This window comes from Tachypleus tridentatus, chromosome 12 (genome assembly GCF_004210375.1).
Source record: "Tachypleus tridentatus isolate NWPU-2018 chromosome 12, ASM421037v1, whole genome shotgun sequence".
NCBI lineage: Eukaryota > Metazoa > Arthropoda > Merostomata > Xiphosura > Limulidae > Tachypleus > Tachypleus tridentatus.
Genome location: NC_134836.1, coordinates 49,241,192 through 49,259,181, shown reverse-complemented (window position 1 = coordinate 49,259,181; position 17,990 = coordinate 49,241,192). Strand labels below are relative to the sequence as shown.

General features: G+C 35.6%; 1 protein-coding gene across 1 annotated transcript in view; it reads right to left on the bottom strand.

The window, feature by feature from the left end:
* The window catches only part of LOC143233240 (nephrin-like), a 313,070-nt gene that overhangs the window by 65,893 nt on the left and 229,187 nt on the right, over nucleotides 1-17,990 (bottom strand). Inside the window, exons 2-3 of the mRNA XM_076469227.1 lie at nucleotides 10,627-10,764; nucleotides 1,252-1,373 (exon numbers count right to left, since the gene is read on the bottom strand). Of these exons, the coding sequence (XP_076325342.1) occupies nucleotides 1,252-1,373; nucleotides 10,627-10,764 (260 nt within the window). The remainder of the gene's footprint in view (nucleotides 1-1,251; nucleotides 1,374-10,626; nucleotides 10,765-17,990) is intronic.

Here is a 17,990-nt window from a genome sequence, read left to right as displayed (position 1 = left end):
ATCTAAATATTAATTAGCAATCAAGTTTTTATTTAATTTTAGAATGAAAATTTGTTATAATACCGAAGAAACTAAGAAAAAAACAAGAAGAAAATACGTCACTAAAAACTAATTACAAATTGGAATTAGTTGACCGTATAGGCTATTAACGTATATTTAATTATGACATCAACATTACTTTAAGCATACGTTATTTAAAACCTACACACAAGTCTGTGAAAAAATAGCAGACCGTGATTTCTATAAGCAACATGTTTACCATTATAGAAAAAATCAAACTAATTGATTGTTATAGAGCTATAAATACGTTTATGTAGTTTCTAACAATACAAAATAGTATTTTCGATTAAAACTGTGTTTATTTAATACATTATTGTGTTGTAAAGTCTCATTTTTATCACGACTTCCAGTGTTGTGAGGTCATATTATTATGAAGACTTTCTGTTTTAACTGTTGGGAAGTGTTATATGATTCGCATGGGACGTTCTTCAAATGAGGAAGATTTTGAAATATTGTTTTTCATCCAGTGTTTGCCTTACTTTATTAATATTAACATGTGTACATAGACTAAATAGAACTGAACACAAAGGGCGTGCATCATCCAATACATTTGCGCTCTCTATTGTTTTCAAGTTGATTGTTTATTTTCTAAATTTCGTGCAAAGCTACACGAGGGTTATCTGCACTAGCCATCCCATATTTAGCAGTATAAGGCTAGAGAGAAAGCAACTAGTCATCACCACCCACCGCCAGTTCTTGGGCTACTCTTTTATCAACAAATAGTGGGATTGATCGTTACTTTATAACGCCCCCACGGCTGAAAGGGCGAACATGTTTGGTGTAACGGGGATTCGAACCCACGCCCCTCAGATTAGGAGTCGAGCATCCTAATCACTTGGTCATGCTGGGCCTTTAAGTTGAAATTTTGTTGTAATTATTGAAACACTGGAGTGTTTCATAGTATAAGTCGTGTTGTTTATAACAAAAGTTGTTCTTAATATTATTTTTACGTACACTGTATTCGATTAATTATACAAACAAAAGGTTTTATACAAACAAAATATAACATGTTACGGTTAACTTTTAATTACCATTTTAGCTGTCGTATGTTATATATATAGGGAGTTTTAGGATTAAGAAATTAATTGTAGTATTTATATATAAAACTAATAATTATAAAACTTCTATATGACAGTTAGTTTGAGATATCATAATTAAATTTGATTTTCTCGAACTTATAAACCAACCGACCTGACACTGAAAAGTTCCTTCGTCTTCGACCATTGTATTTGATATTCTCAGGTTATAAATTCCTTCTCCTTTGTCGATGATCATTGAATATCTTTTAAAGCCGGGAATGACTGGATCAAAACCTATGAAAATGGAAAAGGAAGCAAGATACAGTTAAAAAAAGAATAACATATTGTTTACGTTGGAAGCTTCCTTATAAATCGTTTTATAAGATCAAATGTTATTTTGCGTGACAAATCTAATACAATATTTGTAGACCTTATAGCTAAAGAAAGCCGGGCGTAAACCCTGTGGCTGACGTGCCGAAACTTAGATCTAAGGAGTCGTGGTTCGCTTCCTGTTGATGGTTACGTTATAAAAGTGATAGTGATGTCCCACCATCCGGTCTGAAAAAGTAACCTAAGAAATGTTGGCGATTATGTTAACTACTTTATTTCCACTAATCTATCATATTCAAGTTACGAACGGCTAGTTCATCCACTAATCTATCATATTCAAGTTACGAACGGCTAGTTCATCCACTAATCTATCATATTCAAGCTACGAACGGCTAGTGCATCCACTAATCTATCGTTTCCAAGTTACGAACGGCTAGTGCATCCACTAATCTATCGTTTCCAATTCTCAGAGTATAGTTTTATATGCTTGTACAAAAACACTTACTATCAAAATTAATACAACTATGAGCGTTCTGACGTTAATAAGTAGGTATGAAACGTAATGTACTCTGTACACAGCAATCTAGCAGCCGGTTGTCATAAAGCTTACTGAGGTTTCAAATTATACAGACAATCTAGCAGCTGGTTGTCATGAAGCTTACGGAGGTTTCAAATTATACAGCAATCTAGCAGCTGGTTGTCATGAAGCTTACTGAGGTTTCAAATTATACAGACAATCTAGCAGCTGGTTGTCATGAAGCTTACTGAAGTTTCAAATTATACAGCAATCTAGCAGCTGGTTGTCATGAAGCTTACTGAGGTTTCAAATTATACAGACAATCTAGCAGCCGGTTGTCATGAAGCTTACTGAGGTTTCAAATTATACAGACAATCCAGCAGCCGGTTGTCATGAAGCTTACTGAGGTTTCAAATTATACAGACAATCTAGCAGCTGGTTGTCATGAAGCTTACTGAGGTTTCAAATTATACAGACAATCTAGCAGCCGGTTGTCATGAAGCTTACTGAGGTTTCAAATTATACAGACAATCTAGCAGCTGGTTGTCATGAAGCTTACTGAGGTTTCAAATTATACAGACAATCTAGCAGCTGGTTGTCATGAAGCTTACGGAGGTTTCAAATTATACAGACAATCTAGCAGCTGGTTGTCATGAAGCTTACTGATGTTTCAAATTATACAGCAATCTAGCAGCTGGTTGTCATAAAGCTTACTGAGGTTTCAAATTATACAGACAATCTAGCAGCTGGTTGTCATGAAGCTTACTGAGGTTTCAAATTATACAGACAATCTAGCAGCCGGTTGTCATGAAGCTTACTGAGGTTTCAAATTATACAGACAATCTAGCAGCTGGTTGTCATGAAGCTTACTGAGGTTTCAAATTATACAGACAATCTAGCAGCCGGTTGTCTTGAAGCTTACTGAGGTTTCAAATTATACAGACAATCTAGCAGCTGGTTGTCATGAGGCTTACTGAGGTTTCAAATTATACAGACAATCTAGCAGCTGGTTGTCATGAAGCTTACTGAGGTTACAAATTATACAGACAATCTAGCAGCTGGTTGTCATGAAGCTTACTGAGGTTTCAAATTATACAGACAATCTAGCAGCCGGTTGTCATAAAGCTTACTGAGGTTTCAAATTATACAGATAATCTAGCAGCTGGTTGTCATAAAGCTTACTGAGGTTACAAATTATACAGACAATCTAGCAGCCGGTTGTCATGAAGCTTACTGAGGTTTCAAATTATACAGACAATCTAGCAGCCGGTTGTCATAAAGCTTACTGAGGTTTCAAATTATACAGATAATCTAGCAGCTGGTTGTCATAAAGCTTACTGAGGTTACAAATTATACAGACAATCTAGCAGCTGGTTGTCATGAAGCTTACTGAGGTTTCAAATTATACAGACAATCTAGCAGCCGGTTGTCATAAAGCTTACTGAGGTTTCAAATTATACAGACAATCTAGCAGCTGGTTGTCATAAAGCTTACTGAGGTTACAAATTATACAGACAATCTAGCAGCTGGTTGTCATGAAGCTTACTGAGGTTTCAAATTATACAGACTCTATACAGCCAAGGTAATGGCAATTTATAGTGAATCCGCCATCGCAATGCACGTACTTGAATATAACGAATTTTAGACTATCCCACGATTTTAGACATAGTTTTATCATCCTAGAGTATTTTACAAATTCTAATAGCCTGAAACTTGGCTCAAACTAGCGATAGGGTCCAGCGTGAGGCTACGTAATGTAGTAGATGCACACACACATATATATATTATACCATAAATATCAGATAATGTGATAAACCCATATCGATAATGAGTCGTTATCGAAGGTTTTCCTTTATTCATTGCGACCCTGTAATTGGGATGAAATAATTTTAAAACATTCTGAATTTGAATTTAAAGTTAATTAAATTTTGATATGTATCAAACTTATGTTATTTGCCAACAAGACTGATGCACACAATTTCTTTCATAACAGAAATATATTTTAATATACAAAGAACAATACAGTTTATAATAACGGTTAGTACAAATACCGGTTTATATACAAGAGTTTTACAACTTACAAACTATACTGAGCCTTTTATCTGGTCTAGAACTGAATATTTTATCGATGGTCCAGGTCCACGACGAGCAAATTAATTCTAAGTTGATATTAATGCATCTTGCTTAAGTAGCACCTGTATTTTTTTGGCTGGCCTTACACCGCTTGTAAGCTGACTTTTTCCCAACGAAGATATTTAATGTTTTTGTAGAAATACTAACGTTCAAAGCTAATTATCTGAAGTTAAACGGTTTGTAATTTTTGAAATATTTTAACGTTCCTGGTCAACTTCTGTAGTTGTCCGATTAATAAGCGTTAAACACAATTACAGGTTCCTGGGCTTATATTATACTGATTGTAGCAAACCAGCAATATTAAAAAACTGTCTCTCGTGGCGTTTTGTGATTGCTTGCTTCTATATACTCATTAGGCGGGTTTCTCGATAGTTCAATAGTATTCGAAGGCTTGTTGCCTGTTTGTTTTTTGAATTTCACACAAAGCTACACGAGGACTATCTGCGTTATTCGTTCTTAATTTAGCAGTGTAAGACTAGAGGGAAAGCAACTAGTCATCATCACCCACTGCCAACTCTTTGGCTACTCTTTTACCAATGAATAGTGGAATTGACCGTTACATTATAAGGCCCTCAAGGCTGATAGGGCGAGCATGTTTGGTGTGATGGGAATTCGAACCCGCGACCTTCATATTAAAAGTCGAGTGCTCTAACCACTGGACCATGCCGGGCCATGCTAGTATTTTTGTAAACCATATTTTGTTGATATTTGCTCTCGAGAATTTTCTACAAATTTAGAGAACATGCGCAATACACATCCAACAATATACTTCACATGCGTCAAACTGAAACGAGCGCAGTATTAAAATAAATGCATAATATTAAACCCGTTACACGTGTATCAACAAAGAAGAAATACTGCCACAACAATGTAAACGGTCTACTATGTAGTCACGAAGAAAAAATGGAACAACAGTGTAAAGGTCTGCACCGACTGACGAATAATAAAAAAATGGCACATTAATAAAACGATCTGCTACATATCAACGAAGAAGAAACAATGTCAATGATTACCAAATAATTGAGTACAATTTATACAACCAATATTATGAAATTGAGAAAAGGAATTTATTTTTCCTGGCAACTTTACTGTAGTGACGGAGAAATAAGAGTTTGTTGTGTTTTTTGTAATTTCGCACAAAGCTACTCGAGGGCTATCTGCACTAGCCGTCCCTAATTTAGTAGTGTAAGACTAGAGGGAAGGCAGCTAATCATCACCACCCACCGCCAACTCTTGAGCTACTCTTCTACCACGAATATTGGGATTGACCGTCACATTATAACGCCCCCACGGCTGAAAGGGCGAGCATATTTGGCGCGACGGGGATGCGAACCCGCGCCCTTCAGATTACGAGTCGCCCGCCTTAACACGCTTGGCCATGCCGGGCCTGGAAATAAGAGTCGTATGAAATAAGTTATATATACATATATATATACACGACAGAGAAAGAAAGGTTATTAAACTGATAGAAAGGCTTGTCTTACTTCACGAAGTCTCCGGTTGAATCAATAACTGCTTGAGATTATTGATTTTTATTGATTACTTTCGATAAACAAGAACAAACACGGTGAGGTAGTTTATTAGTGCGATTTCAGGTGCCGTAGCATAAAGAAAAATACGACACTTAAAAAAATGTGTAACTCATCATGTAAACGAGTTAATTAACAATGTTGATTAATATTTGGACAGACAGAATCGTACTCGTAGTGTCTACCAGGACAGCTCTGATTCGTCTTGTATCTTATTATTAGAGACACGCTTTAATTATTATGGAATGGTTAAATAGTTTGTTTGTTTGTAGTTAAGCACAAAAAAGCTACACAGTGGAATATCTGTGCTCTGCCCACCACGGGTATCGAAACAGGGTTTCTAGTGGTGTAAGTACATGGATATATCACTGTGCCACTAGGGATGAGGCGATTAAATAGTACATAATGCACGATTTTGATAAATAATTGTTTGTCTTAGAGCAAGGTTACATTGACTTATCATCTGTATCCACCACGGGGAATCGAACCCTGGGAGTGGACCCGTAAATAATATTATACAACGCAGTTTCTTTCGGACTCATCCCAAAAGTTTTTACTAACTTTCGTAGTTATGTGTATAAAACAGTCCAATTTTTTACCGTCAGTAATGAACATGATTATAATTATAATACAGCAAAAATATTAATGCCCCGAAACTATTTCTTCAGAGAATAATTTTTTGTTTTGAATTTCGCGAAAGCTACATGAGTAGTATCTGTGCTAACCGTTAGAAGCAAGACAAATAGTTATCACTACCCACCTGCCACCTCTTGGGCTACTCTTTTTGCCAATGAATAGTGGTAATGTGACGGGTCTCGAACCCGTGACCTTCATATTACAAACCAAGCGCCCCTAACCACCTGGCCCTACCGGGCCGTCAGGGAATAACGTTAAACTCGTTTGTAAACGTAGTTTTATTTGCACCTTATAATTTAAAGTGTTCGAGAAATTAAAGGTTTTCTTAGGGTTACAAAATACCTGCAAAGGCACAAAAGAGTACACGTGTTAACAAATAAATAACTATCGTCAAATACAAAGTTAAAAGTGAACTATCGTGCTTTCAAACTGTACTTTATATGCCAATAGATCAGTAAATCACAGCCTCATCAAATATCTTCTGAAAAGTAGGATATGAAAACAGTGACTATGTTCAAATATAGCATACAAAACAATAATTATTTATAAATATAAGACCTTGAAGCGTTGAAGCTATATGCAATATCAGTGAATGGTATTTCTCTCTTAATATAGCACCTTGAAACGTACAACCTGTATATTGTTTTTGTGAACGTTATCTCTGTATATATATGCTATCTATGAATGGTATTTCTGTGTAACTGTAGTTAGTACCTGTGAACAGTATTTCTGTGCGAGTGTAACATCCATAAATTTTATTTCTGTGTGCGTGTAGCATCTGTGAATAACATTTCTGTTTAATTATAACATCTGTGAACAGTAGTTCTGTGTAACTATGGTATATTTAAGTGTTATTTCTTGTAATTATGATATTTGTGAACCGTATCTCTGTGCAAGTTCAACCTTTGTAAACGGTATTTTTGTGTAATTGTAACCTCTGCAAGCAGTATTTCTGGGTAAGTATAACCTCAGTAAACAATATTTCTGTGTAGATATAGCCTCTGTAAACAGTATTTCTGTGTAATTGTAACCTCTGTAAGCAATATTTCTGGGTAAGTATAACCTCAGTAAACAATATTTCTGTGCAGGTATAGCCTCTGTAAACAATTTTTGTGTAATTATAACATCTGTGAACGGTATTTCTATGTACGTATGGCATAATTATTTCAATGGTGAAAATAAACTATGTGAAAAAATATATATTTAATTACAAGTTACTTGATTGAGTGTAACGTGTAGTTATTGTGTCTTTGATTTTGACTTCTTTTAACTGCACGACGTAAAACAGTAACGACGCGGTTACTGAGGCTCCCCAGTTAATCCTAACGTGTTTCTCTAACAACGAATTTCTACTTATGTTATCAAGCATGATGCGCAAACACTCGGTTGGTTTTTGGTCTCCTTCATTCACTCACACGTAGTTAGAAGTTATAGTTTGAAAAATAACTTTGAACTTGGTAGAATGTTGGCTCTGATTATAGTGACATTCACCTCGGCAAATGTCACACCTTAAAACACCCGTATATATCTTTTGTTGGCACATTTGTATGCCCGGGATTGGTACACCAAAGCCGTTTTCCCCCACACGGTGCTTTCCCGGAGTAACTGGGCCTTAAATCGGGAACATTCACCACCAAGAAACACATAAATCGCCTTACTCCTTGGAAGTAGGCCAGCGTGGTCTGTCAGTGAAAGCTGGCGTATTTTGCTGCGTGAAATTCGAACTTAACCAGTAGGCCTAAAGTGGAAGATATTTGTAATACCATATTTTACACTGTTGGGTTTACAAATCATAATTTGTAAAATTATACTTTGTGTTTTACATACTTACAATAAAATAAAAATTGTTAAAATAACTAAAAGAAACCAAGACAATCCTATCTTAGGTCTACATTTTTTTCTCTCTCTCTAACTTGCAGCACAAATCTGGTGAAATAGAACGTATTAACCAACACATTAGAAAGTAAAAAGCGAATATTCGGAGTAAAAGTCATTACCTCATATAATCGGGGCTTATAAAATGTTTAAATTGAAGCGGTAGTGTAGTTTTTACTGTCAATATTACGCACCCTGGAGTAAGAAAGTGAAGACGCTTTCTTTTTAGTGGCTATTTATAAGTGAAACAATTTTTGAATGAACGATTTGCGATGTGTGTATTTAGTTGGTGGAAGGATATAATGAAAGACAGTTGTGTGTTAATACTTTTTATTCTTTATGTTAACTAAACCTTTTATATAGTAAAAATTCATCCTGTATGCCTAGAATAAGTTGCGACATTCAATTATCGTGATAAAATTAATTTTTATTAGCTATTATTATTAAAAGGATGACTTCCCCCAGACGAGCATTAATCACAACATAACAACGTGTTTATTTGTTTGGTTGTTCTTAAACAGTACTATACGTTACTTTTTCTCTGTCTACAGGGGATTTCAAAACCGTATTTTGGCGTTATAATCCTCACTGAATCATAGGAGCGCTCATGATAGCTTACAGCGTATATTAAGGTCTCAACAATCATCCATCTTAATATCCATCCATCTCAAGACCCATTCTTCTTTACCAAAATATGATAGATGTCTCAGTTCTGTGTTAGTAATAAACTAAAAAGCCGTAAAGCAATCAAAACACAAATTAGTTGTCGTACAGATAAATCAACTTGTAGGAGACACTTTTTATTACCAGGAGTAACAGTTGAGTGACATTCCACCTTCTGTAGCTCGTACTGGGATAATCCAAGCTGTCGCGTATTTTCAGTGGATGTGCTTTACTAGGTCTTTATTTCACATACCAGATTATAAGGCATTCAGTACATTAAACTGTTGACTTGGAACTCTCACAACTATAACTAACTGTTCTTCAGTACTTTAAACTATTGACTTGGAACTCTCACAACTATAACTAACTGTTCTTCAGTACTTTAAACTATTGACTTGGAACTGCAGATCAGAGGGGTTATTAATGCTAATTATCTAGTAACAACATGCACATAGTCCATCATGTAACTGTGTGGCTAACAACAAGATAACCATTACTACATCATTCTCAGCCTATAGTTCATTTTCACAATGAAATACCTACTAACCATCATATGTTTAGAAGCTCACAGTTCTGACAAACAACTACACAACCAAAAAAATAATTAACTGTTCTGTGTTCGTACATTCTCATCGTTCGTCTTTCACATTTGTAAAATCAGATGTTAAGATCAAAGACAGTGGCTATTGAGAAAGGTGTTACAACTGTTACAACCAATTATGTTGTTCAGTTAAGTATAGCCGGCAGGTGCTGGTGACTGGTTGACCTTCATCTGATCAGAACTTTTAAATTATGTTTAATCATTAGAGGCTACTGATCTGATCGCTCAGTCCATGAGTTGCAAAAAGTATCGTTGTGGTTCAAAATACCGGTACCAATACACAATGAAAATAAACATTGTATGAGTGAAATAGGAATAGATATAAGTCCATCATGATATGAAAATTAAACTTATCAAGTATACAGTGAGCGGAAATTGTGTCCATAAAGTATTGCTTGTTTATGGTGTTTTTATTTCACAACAATGGCGTCTAGAATTCTGTTTGTTTGCTTATTTTTGAAATTTGCGCAAAGCTACACAAGGGCTATCTGCGCTAGCCGTCCCTAATTAAGCCAACTCTTCGGCTACTCTTTTACCAACGAATAAAGGGATTGACCTTAACATTATAACGCCCCCACGAAAAAGCGAGCATGTTTGGTGTGAGGGGATTCGAACTCGCAAACCTGAAATTACGAGTCGAGTGCCTTAACCACCGGGCCATGCCGGGCTCTAGAATGTTGTTACACAAATGGATGTACGTTTTAACTTGCAAGGTTTGTTAATTTGTTGTTAAACAGAAGATTGCACAATTGGCTGTCTGTGTGTCCACCACAGGTATCGAAAGACAGATTTTAACGTTATTAATTTTCAGACTTACCGTTCAGCCACTTGAAATGGTTGTTGTTAAACAAGAAGGTATAAAATGCGTTATCTGTGCTGTGCTAATCCCAGGTATCGAAACTCGGTTTGTAAAAGCCTTCAGACTCACTCCTCAATCATAGAAGACAGCTTGGTAGGAATATCATAGGGGTTTTTAACACTTCACATACAAGTGTACCTAGCATGACCTAACGCACAATTATGTACATATACATATTTATACTGATTTTAACACACATTTCCCATACTCTAACGGTTTAAGAAGATCATGGAAATCTCCACTCTAGAAGTAAATTTTTATAACCAAAAACAACAGTTTTCAATTATGTTTCATTGAATAGCTACGAAACAATAAGTTTTCTAAGTATTTTAGACACCAAGAACTAATTCTAACCAACAAATAAAACGTCTACTACATAAATATACTTAGAAAACTTGTCTTACCCAAAAGGAAGCCATCTTTGCTCCACTGAACAACTCCCGCCAGGTTTTTTATTTTACATTGCAACATTGCGGTGAGGCCTTCAATAACCACTGTATCAGAAGGTTTTAACAGAAAATACTGTTGTTTGGGTTCTGCCACTGAAAAATAAAAATAAAAGAAAGATATTAAGAAAAGAAGACTGGCTTATCCATTGTTTGTTACAAAGACAGATCATTAGGTCGTTTTAAACGAATTACGTTACACATACGCAAATCAGACTAAGTTCAGCTGGTGTTTTTTAAGACGATCTCAAAACACACACGTGGCTCTCTAGAAATGTTTCATTAAGTTAGGTTTATGTCTCATGCTCTGTCACTTACTATGTCTTTTTTTTACCGTAATAAACGGTATTTCCTACATTTATTTCCGTGTGCTTGAGAATAACAATACTGCATTTAGTTTTTATAACTTATATTAATTAATGTCACGTGGATTTTATTGGATGTGTAATATTTGTAACAAATGCTTTGTAATTAAGGGGTTAAAAATACCTAGAAAAAGCTGGTTTTGAATGTGTTAGTAATTTTCGTCTTTGATTAAAATTACTCTCCTGAAATTTTTAAGTAAATAAACCCTTCCCCTGTTACATTCATTTCGCCAAAGCTTCCCATGACATTTATTATTTAAACTTAGCATTAACAAGAAAAACAGTAATTGTTAAAACTGTATTTCGCTGCGATAATATCCCTCGCTGAGACAAGTAAGTCTCCGGATTTACAGCGCTGAAATCAGGGGTATGTTTCCCCTCGATGGGCACAGCAAATAACCCGATGTCGCTTTGCTATATATAATAAAACACACACGCGTTGCGATAAAGACAACTGATTAGAGTAGCTGGCAAAACATCTAGCGTTTTGTTTTTTTATGTTCCACAAATAAATTAAGAAACATGGGTCCCAGTATAATATCAATGGCCCTTTAATTTGCTTATAGTACAAAGGTTGTTTTTAAAATGATTCGTATTCTCACCAGTTAGTTATAGTATATATCCTTCCTGGAGATTCTAGAACTTGAAAATAGCTCCTTAGAGTAATTTGCATCTCAAACGCCTTAGTATTAATGTTGTTATGTTCAAAATTCTTCATTCCTCCTGCAGCTTTCCACAATTCATCTAATATATGAAAAAGACGATTTTCCAACGTTAGTTTCATTAGTGCGACTCCTCAGAATAACATGAATATTTGTTTTGTTATCCATCTATGTGACAGTTGATTTTGATATGGCGTAGAATTAGCTTGTGTACACGGAGATCCTTCTTGGTTATGTTACATACTGTTGCCTGGGCTACATAGTCGTAGATTTTTGTGGTCGTGTCACTTTGTTCATCAGAGGTGGGGTACAACTAGTTTCGAACAAAGGCTCCTTCTGGACTGTCCTTATGTCTCAAGTTGAGGTGTATTGTTTTTCGAATACCATCAAGTTTCCATGGTCTAGAAATTCTAAATCCTCAACTGAACACGTGTTTATGGGTTGAACACTACGTCGGAAAGATACTCTTTCTTGAGTATCTATCTCTGTGTAAAATTCAATAAAACCAATAAACGTACTCTTTTCCCCATCAGTTTTCGGTAGTATCACAGCACTCACATACCGTCAACATTGTCAAAACGTGCATCTCTTTCAGTCTGCTTCACTGTAGCTTTATATCAGTTGTGATTGTCACGCGACTTGCTGACTTGCATATTACAAATCGTTTTACTATAATGTATCCAACCTCTGTAGTTGTCACGAAAGGAAAAAAACACTGCAAACAGAAAGAACAAGTCAAATCTGATGAGTTGATGTTTCTATGGGAACGTTTTAGAATACTGAAGTAGTTGTTTTAAAATTCAAAGTGTGAAACCCCAACTTTGTTCTGGGATCATTGTATACAAGAAGAGACTAAAACACATCGCTTCAGTTACATCTAACATTAATAAAAGTTGGAGAGCTTCAATGCTTTCTTTAAGGTAACAGTTTCCTAATTTCATGCTTTAGAATACGACATGAATAAACGTAGAAAAGAAATAAACCAAATCGACTATTTTACCTCAATTAACAACAAAAACGTTTACTACCTCACCTACTATAAGAACTTCTATCTCGGCCAACAATAGGAGCTTGTTCTACATCGGAAAACAATGTGAACGTCTTCACATCGTCCAACAACAAGAGCTTCTTCTACTTCAACCAACAACAAGAACTTCTACTCCAATAACAAGAGCTTCTTCTTCTTTAATCAACAACAAGAACTTTTACTCCAATAACAAGAGCTTCTCCTACTGCAGCCAACAACAAGAGCTTTTTCTACTTCAACCAACAGTAAGAACTTCTATTCCAACAATAAGAGCTTCTTCTCCTTTAATCAACAATAAGAACTTCAATGCCAACAACAAGAGCTTCTTCTACTTCAACCAACAACAAGAACTTCTACTCCAATAACAAGAGCTTCTTCTTCTTTAATCAACAACAAGAACTTTACTCCAATAACAAGAGCTTCTTCTTCTTCAACCAACAATAAGAACTTCTACTCCAATAACAAGAGCTTCTCCTACTGCAGCCAACAACAAGAGCTTTTCTACTTCAACCAACAGTAAGAACTTCTATTCCAACAATAAGAGCTTCTTCTCCTTTAATCAACAATAAGAACTTCAATGCCAACAACAAGAGCTTCTTCTACTTCAACCAACAACAAGAACTTCTACTCCAATAACAAGAGCTTCTTCTTCTTCAACCAACAATAAGAACTTCTACTCCAATAACAAGAGCTTCTCCTACTGCAGCCAACAACAAGAGCTTTTTCTACTTCAACCAACAGTAAGAACTTCTATTCCAACAATAAGAGCTTCTTCTCCTTTAATCAACAATAAGAACTTCAATGCCAACAACAAGAGCTTCTTCTACTTCAACCAACAACAAGAACTTCTACTCCAACAACAAGAGCTTTTTCTACTTCAACCAACAGTAAGAACTTCTATTCCAACAATAAGAGCTTCTTCTCCTTTAATCAACAATAAGAACTTCAACGCCAACAACAAGAGCTTCTTCTACTTCAACCAACAACAAGAGCTTCTTCTACTTCAACCAACAACAAGAGCTTCTTCTACTTCAGCCAACAATAAGAACTTCTACTCCAATAACAAGAGCTTCTTCTACTTCAACCAACAGTAAGAACTTCTATTCCAACAATAAGAGCTTCTTCTCCTTTAATCAACAATGAGAACTTCAACGCCAACAACAAGAGCTTCTTCTACTTCAACCAACAACAAGAGCTTCTTCTACTTCAGCCAACAATAAGAACTTCTACTCCAATAACAAGAGCTTCTTCTACTTCAGCCAACAACAAGAACTTCTACTTCAACAACAAGAGCTTCTTCTTCTTTAGTCAACAATAAGAACTTCAACGCCAACAACAAGAGCTTCTTCTACTTCAACCAACAATAAGAAATTCTTCTTCTTTAGTCAACAATAAGAACTTCAACGCCAACAACAAGAGCTTCTTCTACTTCAACCAACAACAAGAGCTTCTTCTACTTCAACCAACAATAAAAACTTCTACTCCAATAACAAGAGCTTCTTCTACTGCAGCCAACAACAAGAGCTTCTTCTTCTTCAACCAACAACAAGAACTTCTACTCCAATAACAAGAGCTTCTTCTACTTCAGCCAACAACAAGAACTTCTACTCCAATAACAAGAGCTTCTTCTACTGCAGCCAATAACAAGAGCTTCTTCTACTGCAGCCAACAACAAGAGCTTCTTCTACTTCAACCAACAATAAAAACTTCTACTCCAATAACAAGAGCTTCTCCTACTGCAGCCAACAACAAGAGCTTCTTCTTCTTCAACCAACAACAAGAACTTCTTCTTCAACAACAACAAGAGCTTCTTCTAACAAGAGCTTCAGCCAACAATAAGAACTTCTACTCCAATAACAAGAGCTTCTCCTACTGCAGCCACTGCAGCCAACAACAAGAGCTTCTTCTTCTTCAACCAACAATAAGAACTTCAACGCCAACAACAAGAGCTTCTTCTACTTCAACCAACAATAAGAACTTCTACTCCAATAACAAGAGCTTCTTCTACTTCAACCAACAACAAGAACTTCTACTCCAATAACAAGAGCTTCTCCTACTGCAGCCAACAATAAGAACTTCTACTCCAATAACAAGAGCTTCTTCTACTGCAGCCAACAACAAGAGCTTCTTCTTCTTCAACCAACAACAAGAACTTCAACGCCAACAACAAGAGCTTCTTCTACTTCAACCAACAATAAGAACTTCAACGCCAACAACAAGAGCTTCTTCTTCTTCAACCAACAATAAGAACTTCTACTCCAATAACAAGAGCTTCTTCTATTTCAGCCAACAATAAGAACTTCTACTCCAATAACAAGAGCTTCTCCTACTGCAGCCAACAACAAGAGCTTCTTCTTCTTCAACCAACAACAAGAACTTCAACGCCAACAACAAGAGCTTCTTCTACTTCAACCAACAATAAGAACTTCTACTCCAATAACAAGAGCTTCTCCTACTGCAGCCAAGAATAAGAACTTCTACTCCAATAACAAGAGCTTCTCCTACTGCAGCCAACAACAAGAGCTTCTTCTTCTTCAACCAACAACAAGAACTTCTAACAACAGCAAGAACTTCTTCTACTTCAACCAACAATAAGAACTTCAACGCCAACAACAAGAGCTTCTTCTTCTTCAACCAACAATAAGAACTTCAACGCCAACAACAAGAGCTTCTTCTACTTCAACCAACAATAAGAACTTCTACTCCAATAACAAGAGCTTCTTCTATTTCAGCCAACAATAAGAACTTCTACTCCAATAACAAGAGCTTCTCCTACTGCAGCCAACAACAAGAGCTTCTTCTACTTCAGCCAACAATAAGAACTTCTACTCCAATAACAAGAGCTTCTTCTACTGCAGCCAACAACAAGAGCTTCTTCTTCTTCAACCAACAATAAGAACTTCTACTCCAATAACAAGAGCTTCTTCTACTTCAACCAATAACAAGAGCTTCTTCTACTTCAGCCAACAATAAGAACTTCTACTCAGCCGAGAATATGAAACTATTCTACCTATACCAACAACCGGAATTTGTTGTACACAGGCTAAAGATAGGAACTTAAATGGTAAAAAGAAATACGTTTTCAAACAACTTCAGGAATACTCTGACGTCGTCACTAATCCAGTTCATAAAATAAGACCTTTGGTCATATGCTGCAAATACTTTTATATTGCTGAGGCAGTTGAGACTATTCTCAGAACAGCAGTATCAAATACTATCAAGATGAAACTCTATTTGAAGAGTACCAAGAGACTGTAGTAGAAACCATAAACGAGTTTATAGGCGCCAGAAATTTACTTACAACAGTAAAAAATCTCGTGGTTGAAGAATTGAGAATATCACTGTTCTAGGTTCTCCCAAAGACAAAAACTTGGAATTCCCAAAAGATCTAATGTAGTAGTTCCATTGAGATGATTGGCAATTTGCTTGATGTTATATTGTTACTGGCCTGAACTGTACCTGCCTGGCTTCATGTTTTCGCGTTATGTTAAAATGTCCATAAACAGTATGTGTGTTTCTTGTTCTTTAGACATCGTAGTATAGGTTCTAGGCTTTAAAATCCTACTTGGACCAGTGAATAATTACACCGATACTTTTACACAAACACTTTAAATAGTTATTAAGAGTACTAAAATGGGACCCTCGCGTCTTAATTTATTTGTGTGGTACACAAAATGCTTTTTGTTTTCCAAACGTACCAGCTAGTAGCAGGATTGATCAAATACATATTGGAGAAATTAGAGTCCCTTTTTAACTGTGAAATCAGAAGCTTTCATCACATTTTCTTTGTTGAAATAGCACTGACACCTGTGAGTGAAGAAAAAAGCCCATTATTTATTCACTAAGAAAACACCCTTGAACAAGGTTTGAACCAGTGTTTGTTAGTATTCTTAGTAACACGGCTCGCCTAAACTTCAAGGCATTTTCTGCGACCCACCGTAGAAAATTATAGAAATATGGTAATGTTGTTTCATAGATGGGTTCGTGTACTTAACATTAATTTATTGCTAGCATTGTGTGAAATACCGTGTAGTTTTCATTATAGTTTTGCTGTTTTGTAACATTTCCTAAAATATTGTCAACTATTTTGTCGTCCATCAGTGGGCCGCGACCATCAGGTTAAGAAACACTGGTTTAAACTTCATATACAGAATAGCCATTAATAAGTTCTAATACCGTGTTTCTCCGAAAATAAGACAGGGCTTATATTAATTTTCACTCCAAAATATGACACTAGGGCTTATTTTCGGGGGATGTCTTATTTTGATATATTAAAAAAATGAAGTTACAAAGTAAAACTATTAAACTAACCATTTAAAATAAACTATTATTAAACTATTAAACTAACTGATTAATACTTAAACAAACTAATTAATAAATTATTTTTTTTTATTTCTTTCCTCCTCCTGCAACTCTTAACTAGGGCTTATTTTAAGGGTAGGGCTTATATTAAAACTATCCCCAAAAATCACACTAGGTCTTATTTTATGGGTAGGTCTTATTATCGGAGAAACACGGTATATACCGTTTCTCATGTTCTATTCAAAAGTGATTATCACATAATTTTATAAACTTTCTCAAAGTGTATTGTATTTCAAGATAAATCAATTACGTCCTTGAGGAGGGTATGTGGTTTTCTTATAGCAAAGCCACAACGGGCTATCTGCTGAGCCTATCGAGGGGACTCGAACTCCTAATTTTAGCGTTGTAAATCCGTAAACTTACCTCTGTCGTCCTTGAGGAATAACAAAAACTCACATTATGTAAACTACATCTAACACTCAAAAAAGACATTACTGCAGTACTCATAGGACCGGATACTCCTTTACCTCATTCAGACGCAATTTGTATGTGTTTAAGGTATTGCATTGTTATTTGTTTGTGTAGGACACAACTTTATACACACACACGCGAAAAGCTCGTAGCAAGTACTCTGAAGCATTTTGTTAGAATAGTGGATGATGACTTAGACAACCTCTTAGAACATTATCCAATAACTCCGAATATGTCAAAATGTTTTAGTTTGATTACGCATCTAAAATCAAAAGCAAGAAGGAACAAATTGAAGCTGCATCAGCTGTTTTAATATTTTAGACAAAAGACAAAAATAAAATCTTCTGTTCCCTCTAGGTTTTGTTTTCCTTTTTTCTTAATGCTATAGTTAATAATATATTAGCATAATTTGTTTATTTGTAATTAAGCACGGAACAACAGAATGGGCTATCTCTTTGTAGCGTTATAAGCCTTCACAGTTACCTCTGTGACACA